The sequence below is a fragment of the Curcuma longa genome, chromosome 9 (assembly GCF_044706935.1).
Source record: "Curcuma longa cultivar G26 ecotype Majalengka, Jawa Barat chromosome 9, ITB_CL_G26_1.1, whole genome shotgun sequence".
Taxonomy (NCBI): Eukaryota; Viridiplantae; Streptophyta; class Magnoliopsida; order Zingiberales; family Zingiberaceae; genus Curcuma; species Curcuma longa.
Window position 1 is genome coordinate 4,082,547 of NC_133869.1, and position 24,643 is coordinate 4,107,189.

Consider the following 24,643-nt stretch of genomic DNA (forward strand, 5'->3'; position numbering starts at 1 on the left):
CTCCGGTGAGACCCTGGGTTAGACCGGCGCCTACTGTTCCTCGTAGGAACGCGTCCTCACCCACTCCCTCGGGAGAATTTACCTGATGCCAACCAAGTCCTCCTGACCCGTTGGACTTTTGTTCGGCTCTGTCGTTACCCCCCAGGATTTGAACGCAACTGATCCTCCTGATCAGTCCATTCTTGTCTTCAACTTGGTCCTCCTGACCAAGTCCAGTTCATCTGCAACTTGGCCCTCCTGACCAAGTCCAGACTTGTGCCTGGTGCACTTTGACTCTGCCAAGTCTTCATGCCTAGCCACACTAGGACTTAACATGTTTTCTGCACACTCAATTCAGCCTGGTTAATCAAACCACATACTTAACTTGATCCTAGTTCCATAATCAAAACTCAGGTTTGATCTGCTAGTGCTTCCTGCACTAACAATCTCCCCCTTTTTGACTATGGCAACTTAAGGTTTCAAGTTAAGTTAGAATCATAATTTACAAGATATTGTTGTCCAGTGGCGAACAATTTGCTTGCATGCCGAGGAGGTTCTCATAGTAAGCCACAAATACCTTTGCAACTTCCTAGGTACTGGTTGTTTGCTCGCCGGATGCATTTGTGATAGCTACGATGGTGTTGCGCTTGTTATTCTGCTTAACAAGGTTATGGAAAAACTTGGTGCATCGGTCACTTTGCTTGAGGTGCATGCACTTGGCTCATTGTTGATAGAATGTTCATTCTAATTCTTCGAGTCTTGTGGCTTTTGTAGGATCGGAAACACACTAGGGGGAGTGAATAGCGTGTTTGAACGCTTTTCGATTTTCGTAGAAAACTCGAGTGCGAAAGCGGAAGCAAACAAAGTAACGAATACCGAAACAAAATGCAGTAACGTAAAGAACACAATTTGTTTTTATTTGGTTCACAGCGCAACGCTGCTATTCCAAGGCCCACGGTCCTTGACCGTTTACGTTGGGCAATCCACTAACTCACTTGCCCCTGTCCGGCAGCAAGTGTATCAAAAATTCAAGTACAGAAATCGATTACAATATTGATATGAATTTAAGTACAACCGTTACTAAACTTTCGATCCCCGGACGTTAAATTTGGCATTTTCGGTGTCAAGGACAGTTGCTTGAGGTAGGCACAGCACCGACGTCGAAGTTGAAAGGCTCGGGAATCACGGGAATGGAGTTTGGAGGCGTTTGTGTTGAATGCTCTGGCTGCTGCTCGCGGAGGCCTTATATAGCCGGCCTGGGTCGACTCAGATCGCCATCTGGGTCGAATCCAGCTGATGTGGCAGATAAAACTTTATCAGCTTCGTCGCTTATCCCTCTTGAGTCGACTCTGATCCCGTTTTGGGTCGACTCCAGTCGCGGTGGCCGCAGCGGCGATAACTTTTTGACCTGGGTCGACTCAGAAGCTCTTCTGGGTCGACTCCAGTCTGATCTGGCGAAGACCTTGACGCGCTGACTTCCGGAAACGTGTTGATTAGGCTGGAGTCGTCTCCAGAGCTCATCTGGGTCGACTCCAAGACCCGAAAAACTGAGTTTTTCGTCCGGAGTTAGCTTTCGTCGGGCTTTTCCTTCCTGCACAACAAGTTAGCTCAAATATAATATAGGAAGGAGTAAGTTGGTTCACCGAACCAACTTCGAGTCTTAACTTCGGATCTCCGGTGAGACCCTGGGTTAGACCGGCGCCTACTGTTCCTCGTAGGAACGCGTCCTCACCCACTCCCCTCGGGAGAATTTACCTGATGCCAACCAAGTCCTCCTGACCCGTTGGACTTTTGCTCGGCTCTGTCGTAGCCCCCCAGGACTTGAACGCAACTGATCCTCCTGATCAGTCCATTCTTCTCTGCAACTTGGTCCTCCTGACCAAGTCCAGTTCATCTGCAACTTGGCCCTCCTGACCAAGTCCAGACTTGTGCCTGGTGCACTTTGACTCTGCCAAGTCTTCATGCCTAGCCACACTAGAACTTAACCTGTTTTCTGCACACTCAATTCAGCCTGGTTAATTAAACCACATACTTAACTTGATCCTAGTTCCATAATCAAAACTCAGGTTTGATCTACTAGTGCTTCCTGCACTAACAGCTTTGACTTATAGTTGGGGATAGGTGTTCGAAGGGGCATGACCATTCAAGATATTGTGTTGTACCTTCTTGAGCTCCTCCTTTACCCTTAAAGTATGTTGAGAAACATGTTGGAAATGCATCTAATTGTGATCTTGTAACCAAGATTTTAGATATGTGAGTTTCTTAAGAATGAACTGTGCAGTCCCAGAAATATGCTCAACCCATATCTCTATAATTAGCTCGGGGAAACTATGATGAAGCATCCACATATTGTTGAATTTAAAGGGATGCTCTTGTTTCTCGATACTCAATAATGTGCAATGCAGCAGGAGTGCTCGAATAGGCAGCATAATGGGATGAATTCTGTAAATCTATGGAGTCCTCTATCAACTAATTATTGGTGCAGTCTTGTAACATCCGAAAAATCTCAAAAATAGTTTTAGAAATATTCTATGATTTTTCTGGAATTTTAGAATATTTTTCTAGAATTTTTAGATTAGCGGAAGTAGCAAAATTAAATAGGAAGAAAAAATATTCAAGGCGAGATTCGAACTCACAACCTATAGGAATCTACAATTCTTTAGATATTTTCAATAACCAAAAATATTCCATTCCGAAAAAGAAGGAACCGAAATTTAATTATAGGCGAGTTAGTTTAAAATAAATAGGAAGGAAAATGTCCGAGGTAGGATTTGAACCCGCAACCTTTAGAAATCTGCAACTTCTAAAATTTCTCCAATAACCAAACGACCCAGCAATCTGTTCCGAATAAAAAGAAACCGAATTTTTATTTATCGGCAAATTAGGTTTAGACATCACTTAATATAAATAGGAGGCTTAAAAGAGGGTTTTGATTATCTTCGAAAACCCTTCCCTCCCCTCTCGCCCAGAACACCGTCGCCCTCTTTTCTCCTCTCTCTCGGCGCCCCAAACTCGAAGAACGAGGAGTCCATCCCCAAGATCACAAGGAAAGTTTCCGGAGAACTTCTTCTACAAGGACGCTCCTCTCCGCGATAAGAACGCGTAGATATAGGAAGATCATCGAGAAGATCTTCTTCTCTAACGGAAGAATTGTAAGGAAATTAGCGCAAAAGGTAAGTACATCTTTCACCTGCAGTATAAGTTGTTTTCGTATTGTTCTTTCGCATGGTTATGTTAAGTTTTCCATGACATGATTTCTGTTAAACATGAATGAATTTATATGTATGCTCTTTCCATGACATGATTTATGTTAGACGTAAATGTATTGATGTGTTCTTCCTCTAGTATGATTCATGTTAAAATAGGAATATATATATATATGTTATTTCCATAGCATGATTTAGGATTTAACCATGAATATGTAAATTATTCTTCCTATTTAGGATGGAAGTAAAGCATGATAAATGATTGATGAAAGGACAAAGATATAGTAAGTAAAAGTATAAGAACTTTATGATATGTAAAGAAATGTATTTTACTTTTAAGAGGCGAGTATCGGGCCAAAGGTTCGCCCACAATGAATTCCGGACCAAAGGTTCGCCCATAAGGAAAGGAATTCCAGGCCAAAGGTCGCCTGATAAGATAAATCCTCTGGTAGCATTCGGTGGCTAGCTACCCCGAGTCTTATCAGAGATGCGCGCATTGATACTCCGCCAGGGCCCATAAGTACGTTTAAGTATGTTTACTTATTTTCAAATGTATGAATTTTCAAATATAAAGAAGTTTAGAAATTTTCTATGCAATACAAGTATTTCCATGTTCAGGTAGTTTCTGCTTAAGTACATGTCTTTATAATTACAAGTCCTTTCCTGTTTAATTCCAAAAGAATGCATGCAATGATTTTCGTTGTTTTGTGAGATTAGGTGTGTACTTACTAAGCTTTGCTTATAGTTGCATTCCTTATACTGCAGATAGAGGTAAAGAAAAGCGTTAAGCGACGGGAGGCAGCAGGAGCAGTGTTCGATGTGTGTGGCGGCGGAACCGCGAATTAGAATAAATAAATAAATAACCATGCTTAGTATTAATTATATCTTTTATAGTAATCGCTTCCGCATCATAAGAGTTGACCAGTTGTTTTATTTCATTAAGAATAATAACTTTTCGTTATTTTAAGAATATTTCTTTATAAAATTTATCTATAGAAATTTATATTTAGGGTTTAATAATGCTAAAGTAAGTAGCATCCCCTATAGGTAGGAAGGGGGGATGTTACAAGTCTTACCCCAAGTGATTTGGATTTTAATATTTGGCTAAAATGAGTTTAAGTTAGGCAATGTTGGTGATCTAACTTGCATGGTTTGAGCCCACAGGAAAGTCCAGATTGGAAAAGTTGGCAAATGATGAAGTCTCGGAGCCGCGGCCTCTTGGCAAAGGATGAAGTCCCGGAGGTGCGGCCTCTGGGCAAAGAAAGACTTAGCATGACAAAGCTGAGGGGAACGTCTCAAGCGAGTGCAAGGAAGGGCACGAGGCTTGTGGAAGACTTTTGAAGGTTTGCGTCAAGGCTAAGGGCTGAAAAAAAAGCTGAAAGGGGAGTTTCAGCTTGATCAGTCGACTGGCACTGTTGGTGCAGTCAATTGGTGGTTGATCAGAAGCACACACAGAGTTTACAGAGATATCAGTCGAGTGGAGCAATCGACTGGTAATGGTGCAGTCGACTGCTAGATGACCATTGGAGCGACAACTGGCTGATTAAATACAGATTAAAGAGTCGTTGAAGCCCATCAGTCGACTGGCCCTTGAAGCAGTCGACTGATGTACAAAAAATTATAAAAATAGAATTCGACGCCCAAGAAGTAAAACAGTTGATTTTATCATCTTTCTGGCAAGACTCTGATTTTGTAAAAGCTCTCCTCTTCCTCCATACATCACTAATCAATCTTGTGAAAGGAAGAGATCAGTTTGTGAGGGTTTTCTCTACCTTCGAAGCGTGCTTCGAAAAGGAGATTTTTCATAGTGAAAATGATTGTCTGTGTGTATGGATCCTTGGATTAGTCACCTCGTTGAGGTGAATACCAAGTAAACAAACCGGGTTAGTGATTGTTCTCTTTCTTTACTTTTATTTTTGCTTCCGCTAACAATTTTGTAGGAAAACTCAAAAATCACTATTCACCCCCTCTAGCGAACGCATCGGTCCCAACAAGTGGTATCAGAGCAGTCTCATTTCGGACGAACTCACATTCAACCGAAACATCAGATGGCGTTTTAGGAGGGATACAACACCGCACGACCACCCTACTTCAACGGCAATGATTTCTCATATTGGAAAGGTAGGATGGAATACTATCTTGTGAATGATATTGAAAAATGGTTCAGTGTTGTAGATGAGTTTGAGAAATCGAAGGACGCCACTAGAGCCCTTCTCCCTACAAAAGATTGGTCCAAGGACATATGCAAGAAGGAACAAGCAAATGCAAAAGCCACGACTACATTACAATGTGGACTCTCAAAGGAGCAACTGAGCAAGGTCGGACCATTCAATGTTAGTGAGAGCCCTAGAGCCAATCATTTGATGATTGTTGTATGGACTCATTGTATCATATTTCTACATTTTATAAAGGCATTTTATTGTGGTTATTATACTTACTTGATATTGGTGCCATATAACTAAGTATAATAATGTCCTTGAGTAGATCGTTCATATCTATATCAATCGATTGGTTGAATCGATAGTGAGATGATATAGAGAACACTACTCTAAATGATTCCTAGTCAAGTATTAACATTCAAGGACAATGTTAATGCGACGAGACTAGCATGTAGGTCAACACGATGACTTGATCTCACAAGTCATGGATATGAGATATCAAGTTGACACATGGGTATGCATTGGAGAATGTATACTGAATGACCCGCCATGAGAAAGTATCATGGATCGTTATATGAGTGTCATATACTTTCTCATGTGGCTATTAGTATGACTATTAGTCCTTGGACCTGAAGTCACCATGGTTCCCTACATAAGGAGTTACTTACTTTGGCTTCGTCAAACGTCACCCGTAACTGGGTGGACTATAAAGGCGATTACTGGGTATGTAACAAATTATGCGGAGGGATGTGAGTGATGTAGATGGGATCTATCCCTCCTATATGACGGGAGTGATATCATAGTTCTTGATAGAGTGAGACCACTAAGTGCATGACCATGCCCAAATGAGTCAACATGAGATGTTGAGCTCATTTGATTGGAGTGAGTCTACTTGGAGTTCAAGACATAGATTGATTAGAGGATGACACGGTCTATGCCTCGGTTTGATCAATCATGATATCTAGGATAGAAGGACATTGTCACATATTGTGAAGAGTCACAATTAGTAGTCACAAAGGTGATGTTGGATCTCAACATTCTTGTAACTTGGGTAGTAGTGATGTGTTGCTAGATACCGCTCACTACTTATGCTTCTAAATGAGTTTAGGAGCATTGCCAACGTTACAAGAACCTATAGGGTCACACACAAAGGGCAATTAGGTGGAGATTAGGTTCATATGATGAACCAAGAGGATTAGATTCATGTGATGAATCAAGTTGGGTTAAGTGTAATCCAAACTAGACTAGTTGAGTTGATTTGATCAACTTTGGGAGATTAGAAGTCAAGTTTGACTTGACTTGAGAAGGAGGACTTTATAGTCAAGTTTGACTTGACTTGGGGGTCAAGTTTGACTTGACTTTGTGCCACATCATCATCAAGTTTGACTTGACTTTATGCCATGTCATCATCCATGTTGACTTGACTTATGCCACCTCATGGTCAATGCTTGACTTGACCAATTGACTTTGAGTTGAGGTGGCATAAGTGGTGGCCAATGATGATGCTCCACATCATCAAAGGTTGCCACCTCATGGGGGTTACAAATGAGGTTTGTAACTCATGGCAATTGATGGCATTTAATTGGGATTAAATGGCTTTGATGAAGTGTAAGTGGCCGGCCACTCTTAGTGGTGGTTTTGAATTAGATTTGATTATTCCATTCATTCTCTCCTTCTTCTTCCTAAGAGCTTTCTCCCTTCTCCTCTCCTCCTCAACCTGGCCGAAGCTTGCTAGAGTGCTAGCACACTCCTAAGTTTCGGTTTTCCCCACCATCTTGTCCGTGTGGATACCAATAGAGGAGCGGCACTTGACGTTCTCGAGATCCGGCATCCGTTTGGACGAGCGGGATACGCGAAGGGCACGCATCGAGGGTAATGATCTCTTCATGTAGATGTAGAGTTTATGTAAACATGTACAAGTAAATAGTTTTTGTATTTCGCACGGATCCTTTGGCATGGACTTCCGGGGTTTCCGCAACGCAAAAGCGGTTTTTGCGGCTCGGAAAGTCCAACATGGGAAAGGTACCCGGGACCAGTGAGGACTGGGTTTAACCGAGTGAAATGAACAAAATAAGTGGCCGGGCGGCCCGGGCAAACTGAACAACATGCATATGTCAAGTATGGGCGCCCAAGCAAAGGGGCTTACTGGAGAATAACCATGAGAAGTATCGACCTAGCATATGATGGCCGGGCGAGGCAGATGTAGGGTCTGAGCCTACTGAGATGAGCTTGAGGACTAATTACCCGGGAAATGGCATAAAGGCACGGGGTTGACCCGGGAATGGTTGAGACAGTGTTGTCCCGGGCAGGAACAGTAAAGGCCTGAGCTGGCCGGGCAAGAAGACTGTGACCTCTAACCTGGCAGGCCAGGTGTTGTGGCGAGATGGCCGGGCAAGATGCCCGGCCAGGCTAAGTGGAACGGGTTAAGCGAATCGGAATGAGCTGTACCAGGAATTGCCCGGGGAACACTCCAGTGGTGTGAGGTATCCTCGGGCCAGGCTGTAGCTGCATTATTAATTAAAACGAACGGTTTGTTTCCAGTTTTCTTTATTCCAACTCTACTTAAATTTTTCATGGGAGCTATCATATCATATATGTGAATTTCTTGGAATTAACTCGCGCTTTTACACTTTAAATTTAAAGATCTCCATATTTACTATTCAATTTATTTTTCATCATAATTTGCTTTAAGTCTACTTGTAAGGCTTTCATCAACTAGTTAATTTCAGCATTTATATTATTATTGTATAAAAAATTGCATAAGTATTTTTCTTCCTATTTTACGATATCGTAGCGCTGCATGAATGAACATTTTATTATTGTAATTATCTGTAGATGCATGAACGCGATGATATAGATAATAAATACAGATGAAGTGGGCAGTTAGCCGATTGGAACGTACGAAATTATTTTATTTTATTTTATTTTGGAGTCAACGGCCAAACAGCTATTTATACAAGGCCCGTTACCACGCAATATCCCACATCTTTAGCTTCTTCAACCACAACCACAACCACAGTTTTAATTCTATCGATGGCGCTGGCGCCATGTCCGCTCGGTGTCCTCTTTGGCCTTCTGCGGGACTACCCTGAGATCATCGTGGCACTTGCCTGCTCCTTCTGCTTGTTCTACGTCAACCGCCGCCGTTCCTCTGCCTTGCCGATAAACTGGCCGTTCATCGGCATGCTTCCGGCTGTGGTCATCAACTTCTCCCACAGTCACGACTACCTCGCCTACCTTTTCAGCCACACCAGCTGCACCGAGATGTTCCGTGGCCCCTGGTTCCTCGGCGCTGACCTGTTGCTGACCTGCGACCCCGAGAACGTCCACCACATCTTCAACGCCAACTTCGATAACTACCCAAAGGGCGACCAGTTCCGCGAGGTCTTCGACATCCTGGGCCACTCCCTATTAAGCGTCGACGGCGACTCCTGGAAGTTCCAGCGCAAGATCGCCAACGCCATCATCGGCGACCGTGGTTTCCGCACCTTCGTCGTCGGCGCCACCAGGGAGAAGGCCGAAAAGGTGTTCGTCCCACTTCTCCTCTACAAGTGCGAGCGCAACGAGGAAGTAGAGCTCCAGGAAATGTTCACTAGGTTTTCCTTCGACGTCACCTGCCGCATGGTCTTCGGGGACGACCCCGGCAGCCTCTCGCTTCAATTTCCGGCCATCCCCTTCTCCTCGGCCATCGACGATGCGTGGGAGGCGCTGTTCTTCCGTCACACCATGCCCAAGAGTTGGTGGAAGGTGATGAAGTGGCTCAACGTCGGCACCGAGAAGAAAATGTCCGATGCCCGGAAAGTCATCGACCAGAACATAAGCCAACGAATATTGCAAAAGAAGGAGGAAATTAAAGCTGAGATTCCAAAGGCGGATCTTCTTGCGTCCTACATGGAGGTGGTAGAGGAGATCAAGGATACAGTGGAAGACACCGAAAAGTTTTTGCGCGACAACGTCCTATTCTTGATTATCGCAGGGAGAGACGCCTTCTCCATCAGTCTCTCTTGGTTCTTTTTCCTGCTCCACAACAACCCGAAGGTGCAGACAAATATCCTGCAGGAGCTGAGGAGGTGCCGGTCAAGCGAGAACACCTCGACGACCTTCAGCGCGGAGGAGCTGAGTAGGATGGTGTACCTGCACGGGGCGGTGTGCGAAACTCTGCGCATCTTCCCCCCCGTGCCGTTCGAAGAGAAGACGGCGCTGAAGGACGACGTGTTACCGAGCGGCGCGAGGGTGGCGGCGGGGCAGAAGATAGTGGTGAGCATGTACGCGATGGGGAGGATGGAGGCGGTGTGGGGGAAGGACTGCATGGAGTTCAAGCCGGAGAGGTGGATAACGGCGGAGGGGAGGGTGCGGCACGTGCCGGCACACAAGTTCATGGCCTTCAACTGCGGGCCGAGGACTTGCGTGGGGAAGGACGTGGGGCTGATGCAGATCAAAACGGTGGCCGCTGCCGTGCTGTGGAACTTCGAGGTGCAAGTGGTGGACAGCGCCCGAGTGGAGCCCAAGAACTCCGCCATGCTTCGGATGAAGAATGGAATGACTGCCATCATCAAGAAAAGAGGGCATTCAATGGAATAAAGCCATGATTATATATGCATAATTATTAAACGAACTCTATCTTAACATTAACATTAATAAATAATATACTGATATTTTTATTTATAATCTAAATATTTATATAAAATATTATTTCACGTGTCAAATTAATAATGCCCAAGATTTATTATATGTATATTAAAAATAATTAGAATATGTATATTAAAAAATAACTCAAGATGACATTTGGTTGGAGTTATTATTGATAATCTAGGTTATCTGTTTAAAGTTATCAATGATAATCTTGTTTGGTTCAGATTGTGATCGATTTCTAAGTAATATAATATTATCATCACACATCAGCAAATATGTTATAATTCAGAAATGTGATTACCTTTGCAGCTTAATATTTTCTATAATTCTGAAGATTAATAAAAAAAATTTTCATGATTATCAATATCTTTTAATTTTAAAATTCAGTTAATTGAAATAAACTGTGAAATCTAATTTAAATCGAGTTAATTAATTTAATAAATTTTAATTTAAAAACATATAAATTTAAATTTAAAAGAGATAATTTATTATAATTTTTTAAAAATAAAATTAATAAATTATATTTATTAATTTAATAAATTATTTTATTAAAATAATTATTTTAACTAATTATTTTATTAATATATATATATATTTATGTTAAATTTTAAAAAATAAAATTAATAAATTATGTTTATTAATTTAATGAATTATTTTATTAAAACAATTATTTTAAAGAATTATTTTATTAAAATAAAATTAATGAATTATATTAATTAATTCAATGAATTATTTTATTAAAATAATTATTTTAATGAATTATTTTTTAAATATATATAAATTTATTTTAAATTTAAAAAAAAATAAAATTAACGAATTATATTTATTAATTTAATAAATTATTTTATTAAAATAATTATTTTAATAAATTATTTTATTAAAAATATATAAATTTATTTTAAATTTTAAAAAATTATGAATAAATTATATTTGTTTTTTGATATATTATTCATTTATTATCATCATTAATATTACTAATTTAATTTTATTTATTTAAATTAAAGATAATATAGTAAATATTAAATTAGTTATATTTTATTCCCTCCAATTAAATTAAATAAGTTGAATTAAATAATATTATATTATATTTTATATTCTATAAATTTGATTATGTAATTATTTAATAATTATATAATTAAGATTATATAGGATAACTTAAATCAAACGTATCTCAAAAATATATATATAAAGATTGGGAAAATGTTTTAAAATGTTGAAGTTAAATAAGTCAACTTAGGCGAAATAGATGACAATGTACGGCAACAAGTAGCCAACCTGGCTCACTTTCACATGAAACCTATTATTATCTCTCTCTTTCAAGGTAAACAAAGTAGACGAACCACCTTCCTCATTATCATCAACGAAGTCAACTCCATGTCTTCTTCATTATCATCAAGGTAAACAAATTAAAGTTGCCCCCTAGAGAACCTCCTTTGTCATTATCATCAACGAAGTCAACTCTTTGATAAATCCCAATTAGCTCCATTGACTATCTAGGGGTGACCGGCCTGGTCCCATAGAAATTTTCCACCGACCACTAGAGTAAATCGGTAAATACACGCAGCGGCCAACCCAGACGCCCAGCATTCTTTGATTGCGCTCAACATTTGAAGGAAAATTCCTATAAATACGTCGTAGCTGGGGATCGAATCGCAGGTGCCTAGGTGACAACCTGAGATGTCCTACCGCGACACCATTGCTCCGGGGACACAAAGTCAACTCTTTACCCCAAGGCATGGTGCAATGATGAAATCCATTGATGATAGATCAGATATTTAAAATTTGAAACTCAACTATGATAAATTTATAAAAAAAATTTCTTAAATGGATAGTGGATCCGAGAACGTTAATTATTAGACTGGGTCGTTATCTACGTTTCATCGATTTATCTTGATGATTAATAAAATTTTTTTATGGAACTAAATCAATCACCCATGATTAATAAGCATAAAATTTGAATATACTATGCCAAGCCTAGCCACAGTATAAGTTTTTTTTAACTTAGATCAACATCCAACCGACAGCATTGTCAAATTGATGATTTGACTGGTCAAATCTGTTGAACCAATAGACCCAAATAATAAAGTTTAAATGTAGCTTACATTTTTATACGCATAGCATATTTTATAAATTTCGGATCGGAACATATATTTTAAAATGTATCAGATTTAGATATGGCTAAACCTATTTGAAGCTTATATATAACAAATTGATTAGTTAAATCTACATTTTTGTTATTCGTTAATTGGCCATTCCTTAACTGCCTGAAGTTGTCAACGATTTGTTTCAGGGAGCAGCTATTTGCATTTAAACATAATTATTTCAAGCATTCTAGTACTCCATTAACTTAAACTGCACCACAAGATACAAATGCAAATCTACCAAATGAGCAGAGGAGTCAAAGTATTAATAATAATGTGGAGACACAACGATTCAAGATTAAGAATTAACTACTCTTGGATGCTTAGATTCTCGCTGCTGGCCCAGCCATCCTGAATCTGCGATGCATACTGCAGATTCCAGAGGACATCATCGATCGACGGCCGCTGGTTTAGATCTTCTGACACACATTTAAGGGATATTTCAATCACGGTTCTTATGGAGTCAAGAGCAAAAGTGCCTCGAATTGTTGGGTCAACAACAATTTCTTTCACATAAAGTGGGCTATCTGTTGAGTCTTTGTGCGGCTGCAAATAACAAGCCAATATTTTTGGACTCTCATATTCAGTTTCTGTAGTTATCCAAACAGTTAACATGATGCTTTAAGCACATCATGATAAAAAAAAAAAAGTAAATGAGATGTAGCATTTTATATCTAATATGTTAGTTGGGTTTGGAAGAACTGTGTGAAGGGGAATTATTTTTCTAGCCACATAATTTTTAGAACAGTCGTGAACTCAAGAACAAATAAAAAAACATACATAAGATCTAATATGTCATCGAATTCATAGCATAGCAACAAAATTAAATTGTCAAAATAGAAACGCTAAACCTAAATGTAGTGGAATCGTCATCATCTTTGCGTCATCCATCAAATTTTGATCCTACGGGAGAAGAAAGACAGAGTAGGTATTCTATAGGGATTAGGGTAACATGTCATATTCTCCTTACCAATGGAAGCGGAAAGATCTATTAGAATTTCTAACTCTATGGGGATCATGCCCTATATATAGCTAGCAATTATGAATCTTAATTTTGTTATCAACCCATAGATAATAACAAAATAGGTTAAAGAATTCTACACACGTAAATTCACATCCAATAAAACAAACCCTCAATAATTATTAATTAGATCATTTAATGAGTTTGTATCCACAATGACATAAATTCGTGTGTTATAAATAACATGTAAACCTACCAAATAGAAGATAAAATTTTACAATTTTTCATATGGGTTACATATGTAATTTGTATACGACACATGAGTAATCCTTAGTTGATATCAATACATTGTCAAATTTTATGAGTAAAGAATACCCTTATAAAATAATATAGTCCATTAACTTCAAATTGGTATAAGACTACAGAGGATATAGTTACTATAACTATAACAAATCCTAATAGTAATCATAATATATATCAATGTCATTAATGACATAAATGAAGATATGTAACATGAAAAATTACATGAAATGTGATATGTATATGCCAATTTTCAATTGGTCCTCTTGATGATACAAAAGGACCTTGATCATAGTTGTAAATACTTTATGTTAAACTGCAATAGCAAATTATGATCTAAATCTCATACTTCCAAAAGGAATCCATACTATATTTACAAATAACATATACAACCAATAGAGTATCAAAATAAAATACACAATGTTTTGAACCTAAGTATGTACAATAAAACAAAATAAAATGCATGTGTTTATTAATAAGAGCTTTAAAAAAATTCAAATAACGACTCCTACTAAATGAGTACTTTATCCAATAGAAGAACTCATATATCCATCACATGCGAATGAAATACCTTAGACAACATGCCTTTGATGAGTGGATTTACTAACATAGAATTTGTGCTAATATGTTTTATCATCACCTGATGATTCTAAACTCTTTCTTTAACTACTAGAAATTTGATGTTTATATACTTTGACTTCGACAAACTATGATTGTTCTTGGTATAAAATTATGTCACTTTATTATAGTAGTCAATCCTTAATGGTTTGTCAATGCCATTAACAATCTGCGACGTTGTGATGAAGTTTCACAGCTAAATCCCGTGATTGGATGCTTTATAACAAACTATCAACTTTGCCTCCATAGTAGAAGTGACTACTAATTTCTATTTATATTTTTCATGATATAGCCCTTTCAACACGTATGAAAATATAGATTGAAATAGACTTTTTTCTATCCAAGTTGTTAGTACCGATGGAATCAAAATATCTCCACAATGGTATGATATTATCCACTTTGGGCCTAAGCCCTCATGACTTTGTTCTTGGGCTTTCCCCAAAAGGCCTCATACAAATGGAGATACTTTCCATCCTTTTAACCCCATGATCTTTTCCATGTACTTTAGATGTGGGACTATGTTTGCACCCTTGCAACCCAACAATCTCCCCCTCAAACAAAGGACCACAGGCCCCTCTCAATGATGTCTGAATTCTCAACCCATCCTCGGTCCACCCGACCTACTAGGACTTCCCACCTAGCCACAGCTAGGACTTTTTGCCCATCGGTCCACCCGACCTACTAGGACTTCCCACATAGTCGCAACTAGGACTTTTTGCCCCTCAGTCCACCCGACCTACTAGGACTTCTCACATAGTCACAACTAGGACTTTTTGCCCCTCGGTCCACCCGACCTACTAGGACTTCTCACCTGGTGTCTGGTCCTCTTGATTCAGACACGGGAACACCCACTTCCTTTGTTTAAGGTTCAAACCACATGGTTAGATCTGGATCATGGCTCATCCGGCTGTTAGTTCAGTGAAGAGCGGTCTCGCTCTGATACCACTTGTTAGTACCGATGGAATCAAAATATCTCCACAATGGTATGATATTGTTCACTTTGGGCCTAAGCCCTCATGACTTTATTCTTGGGCTCTCCCCAAAAGGCCTCATACCAATAGAGATACTTTTCATCCTTTTAACCCCATGATCTTTTCCATGTACTTTAGATGTGGGACTATGTTTGCACCCTTGCAATCCAACACAAGCATCCAACAAAGTCAAAGTCTAAATATCCAATCACCTCCAGGTGATCAGATTTCCTATACATGAGCATGTGTTCCTTAATTTTTTAAAAATACTACATCACTCTCTTAACTCCTTTCCATCTTAGGTTACTTAAATACATGTCTAACATCCCTATTATATACGATGTATCCGGACGTATACAAACTAGTGCATACATAAGACTCCCTATCGTTGATGCATAAGGGAAGTTTCACATCTCGTATGGGGTTTTAAACACTGTCTTACTGGGAACTCTATTAAGAAGGTAAAGTGCAGTCTTGAGTGTCTCACCCACAAAGACTCTGATATTAGAGAAGAAAATATCATCATACTTAGTACAATATTTTGTATGGTATGATTTCATCATTCAATTATATCATTTTGATTGGAGTGTCAGGCATAGTCTACTAAGGGACAATCCAACACTGAGCAAGCTAATTTCTAAAAGGTCCAGGATGTTGTTTACCTGATCCATCATACCAACTATAGTATTCACCACTATGATCAAATCTAATGCCTTTAATTTTCTTACCTAGATCATTTTCAACTTCAACTTTGAAAATTTTGAACACATCTAAGGATTGCGATTTCTCATAAATAAGCTATAAATAATATATTATATTTATGAATCTAATAAAATATGTGTATTCATTCTATGATGCCTTAGGGAACGATCAACAAATATTTATATGTATCAGTTCCAAGACTTCACCATATCGACTTGATTTCTTTTATTAGTCATTTTTCATTTTCCCCTTAACATTCTCTATGCAGTCATCAAAGTCTGACATATCAAAGAAATCAAAAATTTCTTGTGACATTAACTTTTCTAAGTGTTTTTTTTGGATACTGTCCTAAATGTCTATACCATAACATAGAAGAATTCTCGTTAGTCAAATTGTATTTCGTATCAATTTTATATATAATTTCATTGTCAGTAGATATTAAGGTGTTTAATTTGCATATCTTATTAATCAAGGAACCATTGTCAATCAATATTAAAAATTATTGATTGAAAATTATTCTGTGCTTGACTTCAATACCAACAATAGATTGCTATAAAATAACAATCGACGATAGATTGATGCAAGCAGTCAAACTGGTCAATCAGTTAAAAATTGTTCTATGCTCAACTTCAAGGCCAGTACAACAGTTGACTGATACAAGCAATTAGATCGGTCAGTTAGTTAAATATCATTCTATGCTCGACTTCAAGGCCAATATAGTAGTTGATTGATGCAAGCAGCTGAACCGCCCAGTTGAGTAAAAAAACCATTCTGTTTGCTAAGTTTGTAGCATCCATCGACTAATCATGGGTTTCGGTTTACGTTTGTTTAATTTTCATGAAAAGTTATGGTGATTCCAAAAAAACTGTCGTTGTTCTTCACCATTAAAAAATAATGAAGAACTCAAAACCAACGATATCCTAGGCTTTATTCTCTAATTTTTTTGACGAACGAAGATCATTTTATGCTAGTAAATCAAAATCTAGCATAAAACATCAAAATTGGCAAAAATCCTAAACTTTATCGCTATAAAATTGAGATAAAATCCAACATTGTGATGTTATATTTAGAGGAGCAAAGAAAGATTATATACCTTAGATCTTACAGTATCCACCTCAATCTTGGTTGCATTTGGTTTTCCTGTGATAACTTCCAGAAGAATGCACCCTAACTGATATATGTCCTGCCTCTCAGCATTTGCCACACTGTGAATGCTGTAAGCTCGACAAAGAACAATAAAATGATTTAGCTAAGATGGCATCGTGGTATTATTCTACTTTTATTGGATAAAACATTTTATTCTAGTGAAGTAAGACGAAACTTAATTCTCATGAAAGGTTACCTTCCCATTTCTCTGTGGTCAACTGAAGCAAAAGTCCTTTCGTTCGCAATCTGTAAATAGAGACCAAGTCAATTAGGTTGATGTTTTCTGCAAGCTTGTCCATCCTGCTTCTATTTGTCATACCTTGCTATTCTTATTCTTCAACAAAATAGGGAAACTGTAGTTGTTTATTTTAGCTGTTAGAGTTTTATCCAACAGTATGTTCTCCATGTCAAGATTGTTTCCAAATATACCCGGAACAGTAACAGTATGCAAGAATTGGATTCCTCTTGCGATCCCAGTAATTGCTGCCAATCTTTGTGGCCATTTTAGCATCTCACGCTTTCGCCATTCTGTGAACAAAGCACTAGGAAAAGTTATGTTATTGTGTGCGCTGAACTGGAAAACATGGATGGTAAGCAAAATGTGTAGCATGCTTGTGATTCTTTTACCAGTGAGATGACTTCTCAGTGTACCATTGGTCACTCGTTCAGAAACAAAATAGATGATAGTCGTTGTGTTAACATCATCCTGGCTGCTAATGATGCAATGACCAAGCATGCTCGCTAGATGACGGTGCCTGAGCTTCGAGATGAGTTCTAAATATTGAGGTAGATTCTGTACTGAGAACTTTGGGTTCAATTGCATACGTTTGACGATAACCATGGAGCCATCCCCAAGCAAACCTTTGTAAAACTGAGCAGTTGCATGGACATTTCAAATTGCATAAAACGATACCATGCTTTCAAGAATATGATCAATTAATTTATACCTGTCCTCTTGAACTGTTCTCGGTCTGATTGGATGGATGAAATTTATTAGTTGCTTCTTCAAGTTCTTTTATACTGAACATCCGATAAGGTGCTAGCCCAAGAGTTTCTATCCTCGCTGCCTCAGATATGTGCCCTTCACCCAAAAAAAAAACTCATAGTTAAAGAACTAAATTATGGGAACTAGTCAAAACAGATTTTATATTGGCGATAAAGATATACTTGTGTTCATGTTTTCTTACTTGTGTCAATAGTTCTTCTGCTACTGTTGTCAGCTACCGAAGATTTTGAGGCCATTAGTTTATGCAAGATTACTGCTTTCGATCTCCTAAATACGACAAAGATCAACAACCCCATCAACGCTGCTCCGACGATGATTCCGCCGGTAATGCCAAATATAGCATTTACATAACTCCTTGATCCACTGATCTTGTTGGTCGGAGGCACAACTGCTGCTAATGCCGCGCTGTCGCAGTACTCAACTCGATGCTGATACCGCGGATCGCCCGCATTCAAGCAGTTCCCTGAGCTCAGCACAACTCTGCTCGAAGAATTGAAAAGCATGCACCGGGGCAGTCCTCCGAACAAGAGATTGTTCGCAATGTTGATGAATCCGAGTGAGCTGCTGCAAGAAACATTACCCGGAATTTGTCCTGTTATTGCGTTGTTGGACAAATCCAAGAAGCGTATCGACGGAAGAGAAAACAGCGATGGTGGTATCCATCCGGAAAGCCGATTAGAGGACAAATCCAGTTTCCTTAGCTGATGAAAGGCTGTGAAATTTGCCACGATTGTTCCGCAAAAGACGTTGTTTCTGAGAATTAGAGTAACGAGGCCATTGCTGAGTGAAGGGAACTCGGGACCGAGGCGGTTCCCGGAGACGTCCAATTCTTGGAGAGCCACGAGGGCTTTGAGGTCAGGTAGGGATCCGTTGAAGGAATTGCCCGCCAAGACTAGATTTTGTAGGGTCAACATGGAGGAAATCTCCATTGGTATCTCTCCGGCGAAGTAGTTGGAGCTCAAGTTGAGAACTTTAAGTGAGGGGAAGCGATGCACCTTGCCGGGGAGCCGCCCCCATAGGCCGAGAGCCACGAGGGAGAGGGTGGTCAGGTTGGGGAACCGTGTCAGAGTGGTGAAGAGGGAGGCGGAGGAGAATGACGGGGACAGGGCCTTGCTATGGCGATCGCCGACGATGACGAGCTCGACGATGCGGTTGCTGGAGCAGAGGATGGAGAGGGTGCGGGAGGGAGGCAGGGAGCAGAAGGCGGTGGCGCGGGACCAGCCGGCAAGGGCGGCTGGGTACTCAAGGAGACGAGGCAGCCGGTGCAATGTCATTGATTGGGAATTCGGCAGCTGTTGGGCATCCAAAGAGAGGAAGCAGAAGAGCAGTAGGAGGAAGACGAGCGTAGCTGAGTAAGAAAGCCTGGGCAGCGGTAGATATGCCATTTTTAGCGTTGATTAACTTGCAGCTCGAGGAGTGGATCTTCGTCTATTCTTCAGAGTCGTACACATGAGCTGCCCAGCAGAACTCCGACATCTTCCTCTGTGTACACTGGGGGTGGACTCTTCTGCACGCTGCCGTAGTGCGCAGAGATAGAACGAGATTAAGAATAATGCATCTAAGAGAGGTTTAATCGGGGAAAAAACAATCGGAGATGGATTTCAGTCAAGATATCGAGTAGTTAATGCACAATTCCATCTGGACATGGATGGTATATTCGGCACTAGAGTTGTGACGAAGTCATGAATGATGATCCTCATCGGAGGGATCGGGAGTAGACAACTGACGATAGTATTTGCTGTCTTCATATCTTGCTTTTTAAACACTAGTGACGACGAGGAGATTCCACCAAGTGGCGCATAGAGTATGGGAAAGTAACCTGCAAGCAAGACTAGTGCGGATATGCGTGAGTGTCGGTGAAGGAAGTTATGATTTTGAGACCAGATCTTGCTCACTTGTTCATATCAAACATAATAATTTCTAAAAGATAATTTATCAAAACAAACTATTTCATATGATCTCATCAAGGATGGCTCCCCGATTTAAAAGGATTCATGAGACTGACTGGGATTTTTCCAAGATGGCTAAAAAGAAAATGTTCTTAGCTATAGAGCTCATTTTAATTTACAAAATAGCTTGCCATTATATTTTTATCGAAATAATTTTTAATAAAATTATTGATATATTATTTTAAAAAGAGTTTAATTACTAAATCTATATATTTTATATTTTTAACAAATCTATTTTAATAAACGTATCATATGTTTTTAACTAATTGAGAAAAAAATAATCGGTTTACTCTTTTTCACAATCCAAATGTCCCTTATAATTTTATCATTGTCGTTAATAAAGGATTAAGTTCACACATTAATTATCATTAAGATTAAATCTCATTAAGTAATTTAATAAAGGATATAGATTCAATGTGTAGATTCTATAATCTAGTTCGTTAATATTAATGGGTTGTTCATCAGTTATAAAAAATAAAGATAAATCTTAGTTAACCTCATTGATTATCCCTGAGGGTGACCGGTTCGGCCCTACGGAAGTTTTCTACCGGCTACCAGGGTAAATTAGAAAGTGCACATAACGGCCAGCCCAGACGCCCAGCATCCTTTGATTGCGCTCCCCATTTGGAGGAAAATTCCTATAAATATGTCGTAGTTGGGGATTCGAACCGCAAGTACTTGGGTGACAACCTGGATGTCCTACCGTGACACCATACCCCGGGGGCATTGTTCATGAGTTATAAAAAATGATGATAAATCTCAGTCAGTCTCATGAACTCAATCCCTGGGGGTGGTCGGCCCGGTCCCACAGAAGTTTCCCACCGACCACCAGGGTAAATCGGGAAGCGCATACGGTGGCCAATCCAGATGCCTAGTATCCTTTGATTGCGTACCGTTGGAAGAAAATTCTTGCAAATACGTCGTAGCTGGGGATCGAATCGCGAGTCACTGGGTCACAACCTCGGATGTCCTACCGTTGGCCGTTGCCCTGGGGACTTCATGAGTTATAAGCTTTTATGGTGGATGGTCCAGCAGGATGAACTTAGTAAAAAAATGAAGAGATCAAAATTCATTTAGGCATGTTCTGAATTGTTGACTCTTCTTTTTTCCATGGATTCTTTCCCATTTAGACCAAGATCTGTTTGTTGCCTAATCCCTAAAAAAGAATTCCGTTGCCTTGTAGGAATTGCTTTGACGATAAAGGATACAATGTCATTGGCTCTCGATTCAGGTCAACTATTTCGGTTTGCCATTGCCTCAATTCAATTTTATTTTGCTTCATTGTAGATGATAACTAGATCCTATAAATGCATTGATGTTGGAGGATAGGAGCCTATTACGCGACATCTGGAGGGTGGTCAAGAGTCATGTTAAGGTGATGATCAAAGGAGTCTTGGGGTCTTGCCTAGATCAAGCCCATAGTGAGCTCAGACCAAATTTAGATCTAGCTCGGTACTCAGCCCTGCCAACTTCGCTAGCTCAGCTCGCCCTTGCCGGCCTCGTCAACTCAGCTTGGCCCTATCAACCTCGTTAGCTCAATTCGAACCTTTCGACCTCATCAGCTCATCTCAGGCAGGCCGACTGTAACTAGCTCTGCGTGGCAAGCAACCTACTCATGCTGGCCCCTCCCCAGGTTGAACGTGGGATGGCAGGTCAACAAGACCTGGGATCGCAGGTCAACGAGACATGGGATGATGTGACCCTCGAGGCATAGTGATATGACATCTCCCTCCACGGACATGGGATGGCTGGGTCAACGAGACGTGGGATGATGTGACTCCCGAAGCACTGTGATGGGACCACCCCATGCTTGTAAGTGACATCCCATCAATCATGAATGTAGAAAACGTGGGTACCATTCCTTACACAATAGACGAGGTATATGAATAAACTCCTCATTGGAGGGTAGAGGTATGCACACATTTCATCTCCCGACATTTTTCTTTTGTCTATTGTTCTTCTTCTCATTCAGAAATCTTACTTGAGCATCAGAGTGGTTGAACTCAGGTCCGCCTGGGCCTCCATTTCTAACCCTCTTCAAGTTTTGTAAGGACCAAGCTAGCCTTTTGTCCTCTAGATCCTCATAGACCAGTCAACTTGGAAGACAACTCACTGGTATCTCACCCTCCCAAGTCTTAGACAAGAATAAATTGACATTATCTGTGGGAAACTCTTGAGCTAAGATGTTGAGATGGATAACACCTGAAAGAACTATCGTGAATCAAGATCAAGCTAATGTAGGAGGAGAGAGTCCCATGATCACTATGAACTAGGAAGATTTCAACAAACTAGTAGCTACCTCGGTGTAAGAAGTGTTACAGAGACACTAGCAGATGAATCCTTCTCCTTTAAAGATACCCTCTGTGTCTGTCGAAATGCCCTTAATCCATAGCCCAGTGCCTCGAAGGCCAATTGAGTTCCCTCAGGCTCTAGTCCCGATCCCCACTTGGGCACTAGGCCGAAAGGAGAAGCAGTCCCATGAGTCTTGGGCTGGGGAGACACCCCTTCAAGATCTTAACCGAGGCAAAGGGCTCATCGTTAGCGGAGAGAAGAGTCTTGAAAATACTACCTTCTCGCAAAAACATCCTTGCAGAGAGATTGCCGAGTCATTTTGAGTGCCCCGGCTGGGGAATTATACAGGAGCATCAAACCATGAAGACCACATATGTCAGTTTGAAAATGCCTCTCTGTTGCATAAAATAGACAGATGACGTCAAGTGCTGAGTTTTCTTGACAACTTTGTTTGCCTCAGCCCAAAGGTGGTTCAACCAGCTCCTTCCCTCGTCTATACGATCTTTTGGGGATTTTAAAATTGCTTTCCTGGATCACTTCGTCAATAGCAAGAGATAGCATAAGATCCCCCCCCCCCCCCCCCCCCCCCCCCCCTTCAATTTGTTCACTTTAAAGCAGAAGCCTCGAGAAATACTACAAAAATATATTCAATGGTTCAATCAAGTAGTCATGGATGTTCCTTCTGCCACCTCCGATATGCTAATGAGCAACTTCTCTCAAAGGTTGTTAGAAGCAGACTTCTTTAGTCCTTAGTAAAGAAGACACCAATCATTTTGATCACCTCTTAGGCTGAACTCAGAAATATAATAACATTAAAGAGGCTCAATTCTTGAGGAGAAAGGAGGTGAGTGTTCCAACTCCAACGGACACCCAACCTGAACAAAGAGCTCCCCACCAGCCCTAAGGAACAAGGAACTACACGCAAGTCACCAGTATGCACCCGAATAGGGGAAATGGCAGTGTAGGCCATGAGACTGGCTCTATCTTGGTTGCCACACCGAGCTGACCCCCTTCTACAATCTCGGGTCATTTCTATGCTTACCATTAGCCCACCAACCATTCCACTCAAGAATGGCATCACTATGCCTAAGAACTCCATCGAGTCATTGAGCAAACATGTGTAACGACCCGGCCCCTCGGCCCCTTGGGCGGCCCAACTAGCGGCCCAATTGGCGGCCCAATCGGCGGTCCCTTGGGCGGCCCAACTGGCGGCCCCCTGGCGACCCCTATGTCGTCAATCGACGACCCTCGGCCGTGTCGTTACTCACTAGGACTTTCCACCCCTGGCCAGTGGATTTTTGCCTCCCCCAGGATTCGAACTCTAGACCTCAGGATAAGTACTAGAGTTTATGAATCCTGGTAGCCAAGTGAGAAGCTTCTCACTTGGCTACCAGGATTCATAAACTCTAGTACTTATCCTGGAGGTCTAGAGTTCGAATCCTGGGGGAGGCAAAAATCCACTGGCCAGGGGTGGAAAGTCCTAGTGAGTAACGACACGGCCGAGGGTCGTCGATTGACGACATAGGGGTCGCCAAGGGGGCCGCTAGTTGGGCCGCCCAAGGGACCGCCGATTGGGCCGCCAATTGGGCCGCCAGTTGGGCCGCCCAAGGGGCCGAGGGGCCGGGTCGTTACAATAAAAAGGCGCCTTTTTATTGTAACGACCCGGCCCCTCGGCCCCTTGGGCGGCCCAACTAGCGGCCCAATTGGCGGCCCAATCGGCGGTCCCTTGGGCGGCCCAACTAGCGGCCCCCTTGGCGACCCCTATGTCGTCAATCGACGACCCTCGGCCGTGTCGTTACTCACTAGGACTTTCCACCCCTGGCCAGTGGATTTTTGCCTCCCCCAGGATTCGAACTCTAGACCTCCAGGATAAGTACTAGAGTTTATGAATCCTGGTAGCCAAGTGAGAAGTGCTCACTTGGCTACCAGGATTCATAAACTCTAGTACTTATCCTGGAGGTCTAGAGTTCGAATCCTGGGGGAGGCAAAAATCCACTGGCCAGGGGTGGAAAGTCCTAGTGAGTAACGACACGGCCGAGGGTCGTCGATTGACGACATAGGGGTCGCCAAGGGGGCCGCTAGTTGGGCCGCCCAAGGGACCGCCGATTGGGCCGCCAATTGGGCCGCTAGTTGGGCCGCCCAAGGGGCCGAGGGGCCGGGTCGTTACAATAAAAAGGCGCCTTTTTATTGTAACGACCCGGCCCCTTGGGCGGCCCAATTGGCGGCCCAATCGGCGGTCCCTTGGGCGGCCCAATCGGCGACCCCTATGTCCCGACGACCCTCAGCCGTGCCGTTACTCACTAGGACTTTCCACCCCTGGCCAGTGGGCCTCCCCCAGGATTGAACTCTAGACCCCTCGTCGTTAATCGACGACCCTCGGCCGTGTCGTTACTCACTAGGACTTTCCACCCCTGGCCAGTGGATTTTTGCCTTCCCCAGGATTCGAACTCTAGACCTCCAGGATAAGTACTAGAGTTTATGAATCCTGGTAGCCAAGTGAGAAGTTCTCACTTGGCTACCAGGATTCATAAACTCTAGTACTTATCCTGGAGGTCTAGAGTTCGAATCCTGGGGGAGGCAA

General features: G+C 41.2%; 2 protein-coding genes across 2 annotated transcripts; one reads left to right on the top strand and one right to left on the bottom strand.

Moving 5' to 3' along the window:
- Window positions 1-8,344: 8,344 nt before the first annotated feature.
- Window positions 8,345-10,031, top strand: LOC141835383 (noroxomaritidine synthase 3-like). The gene has a single exon (XM_074722833.1). It carries the CDS (start codon window positions 8,378-8,380, stop codon window positions 9,923-9,925), a length of 1,548 nt encoding a protein of 515 aa, XP_074578934.1. The 5' UTR covers window positions 8,345-8,377; the 3' UTR covers window positions 9,926-10,031.
- A 2,395-nt stretch (window positions 10,032-12,426) lies between these two features.
- On the bottom strand, window positions 12,427-19,206 carry LOC141834321 (putative LRR receptor-like serine/threonine-protein kinase At1g14390). Its single transcript, XM_074721696.1, has 7 exons — window positions 18,003-19,206; window positions 17,763-17,896; window positions 17,443-17,686; window positions 17,135-17,343; window positions 17,012-17,061; window positions 16,763-16,883; window positions 12,427-12,663 (listed from the first exon to the last, which is right to left on the bottom strand). Exons 1-7 carry the CDS (start codon window positions 19,204-19,206, stop codon window positions 12,427-12,429), a joined length of 2,199 nt encoding a protein of 732 aa, XP_074577797.1.
- Between the last annotated feature and the right edge of the window lie 5,437 nt (window positions 19,207-24,643).

Excerpts from the sequence above, each read along its gene's own strand:
- LOC141835383 (XM_074722833.1), top strand. The coding sequence starts at position 8,378 with ATGGCGCTGGCGCCATGTCCGCTCGGTGTCCTCTTTGGCCTTCTGCGG.
- LOC141834321 (XM_074721696.1), bottom strand. The coding sequence starts at position 19,206 with ATGGCATATCTACCGCTGCCCAGGCTTTCTTACTCAGCTACGCTCGTC. Across the intron at positions 17,687-17,762 it reads AGAACAGTTCAAGAGGACAG|TTTTACAAAGGTTTGCTTGG; the intron begins GTATAAATTAAT and ends GCAACTGCTCAG. Across the intron at positions 16,884-17,011 it reads GACCACAGAGAAATGGGAAG|CATTCACAGTGTGGCAAATG; the intron begins GTAACCTTTCAT and ends TCGAGCTTACAG.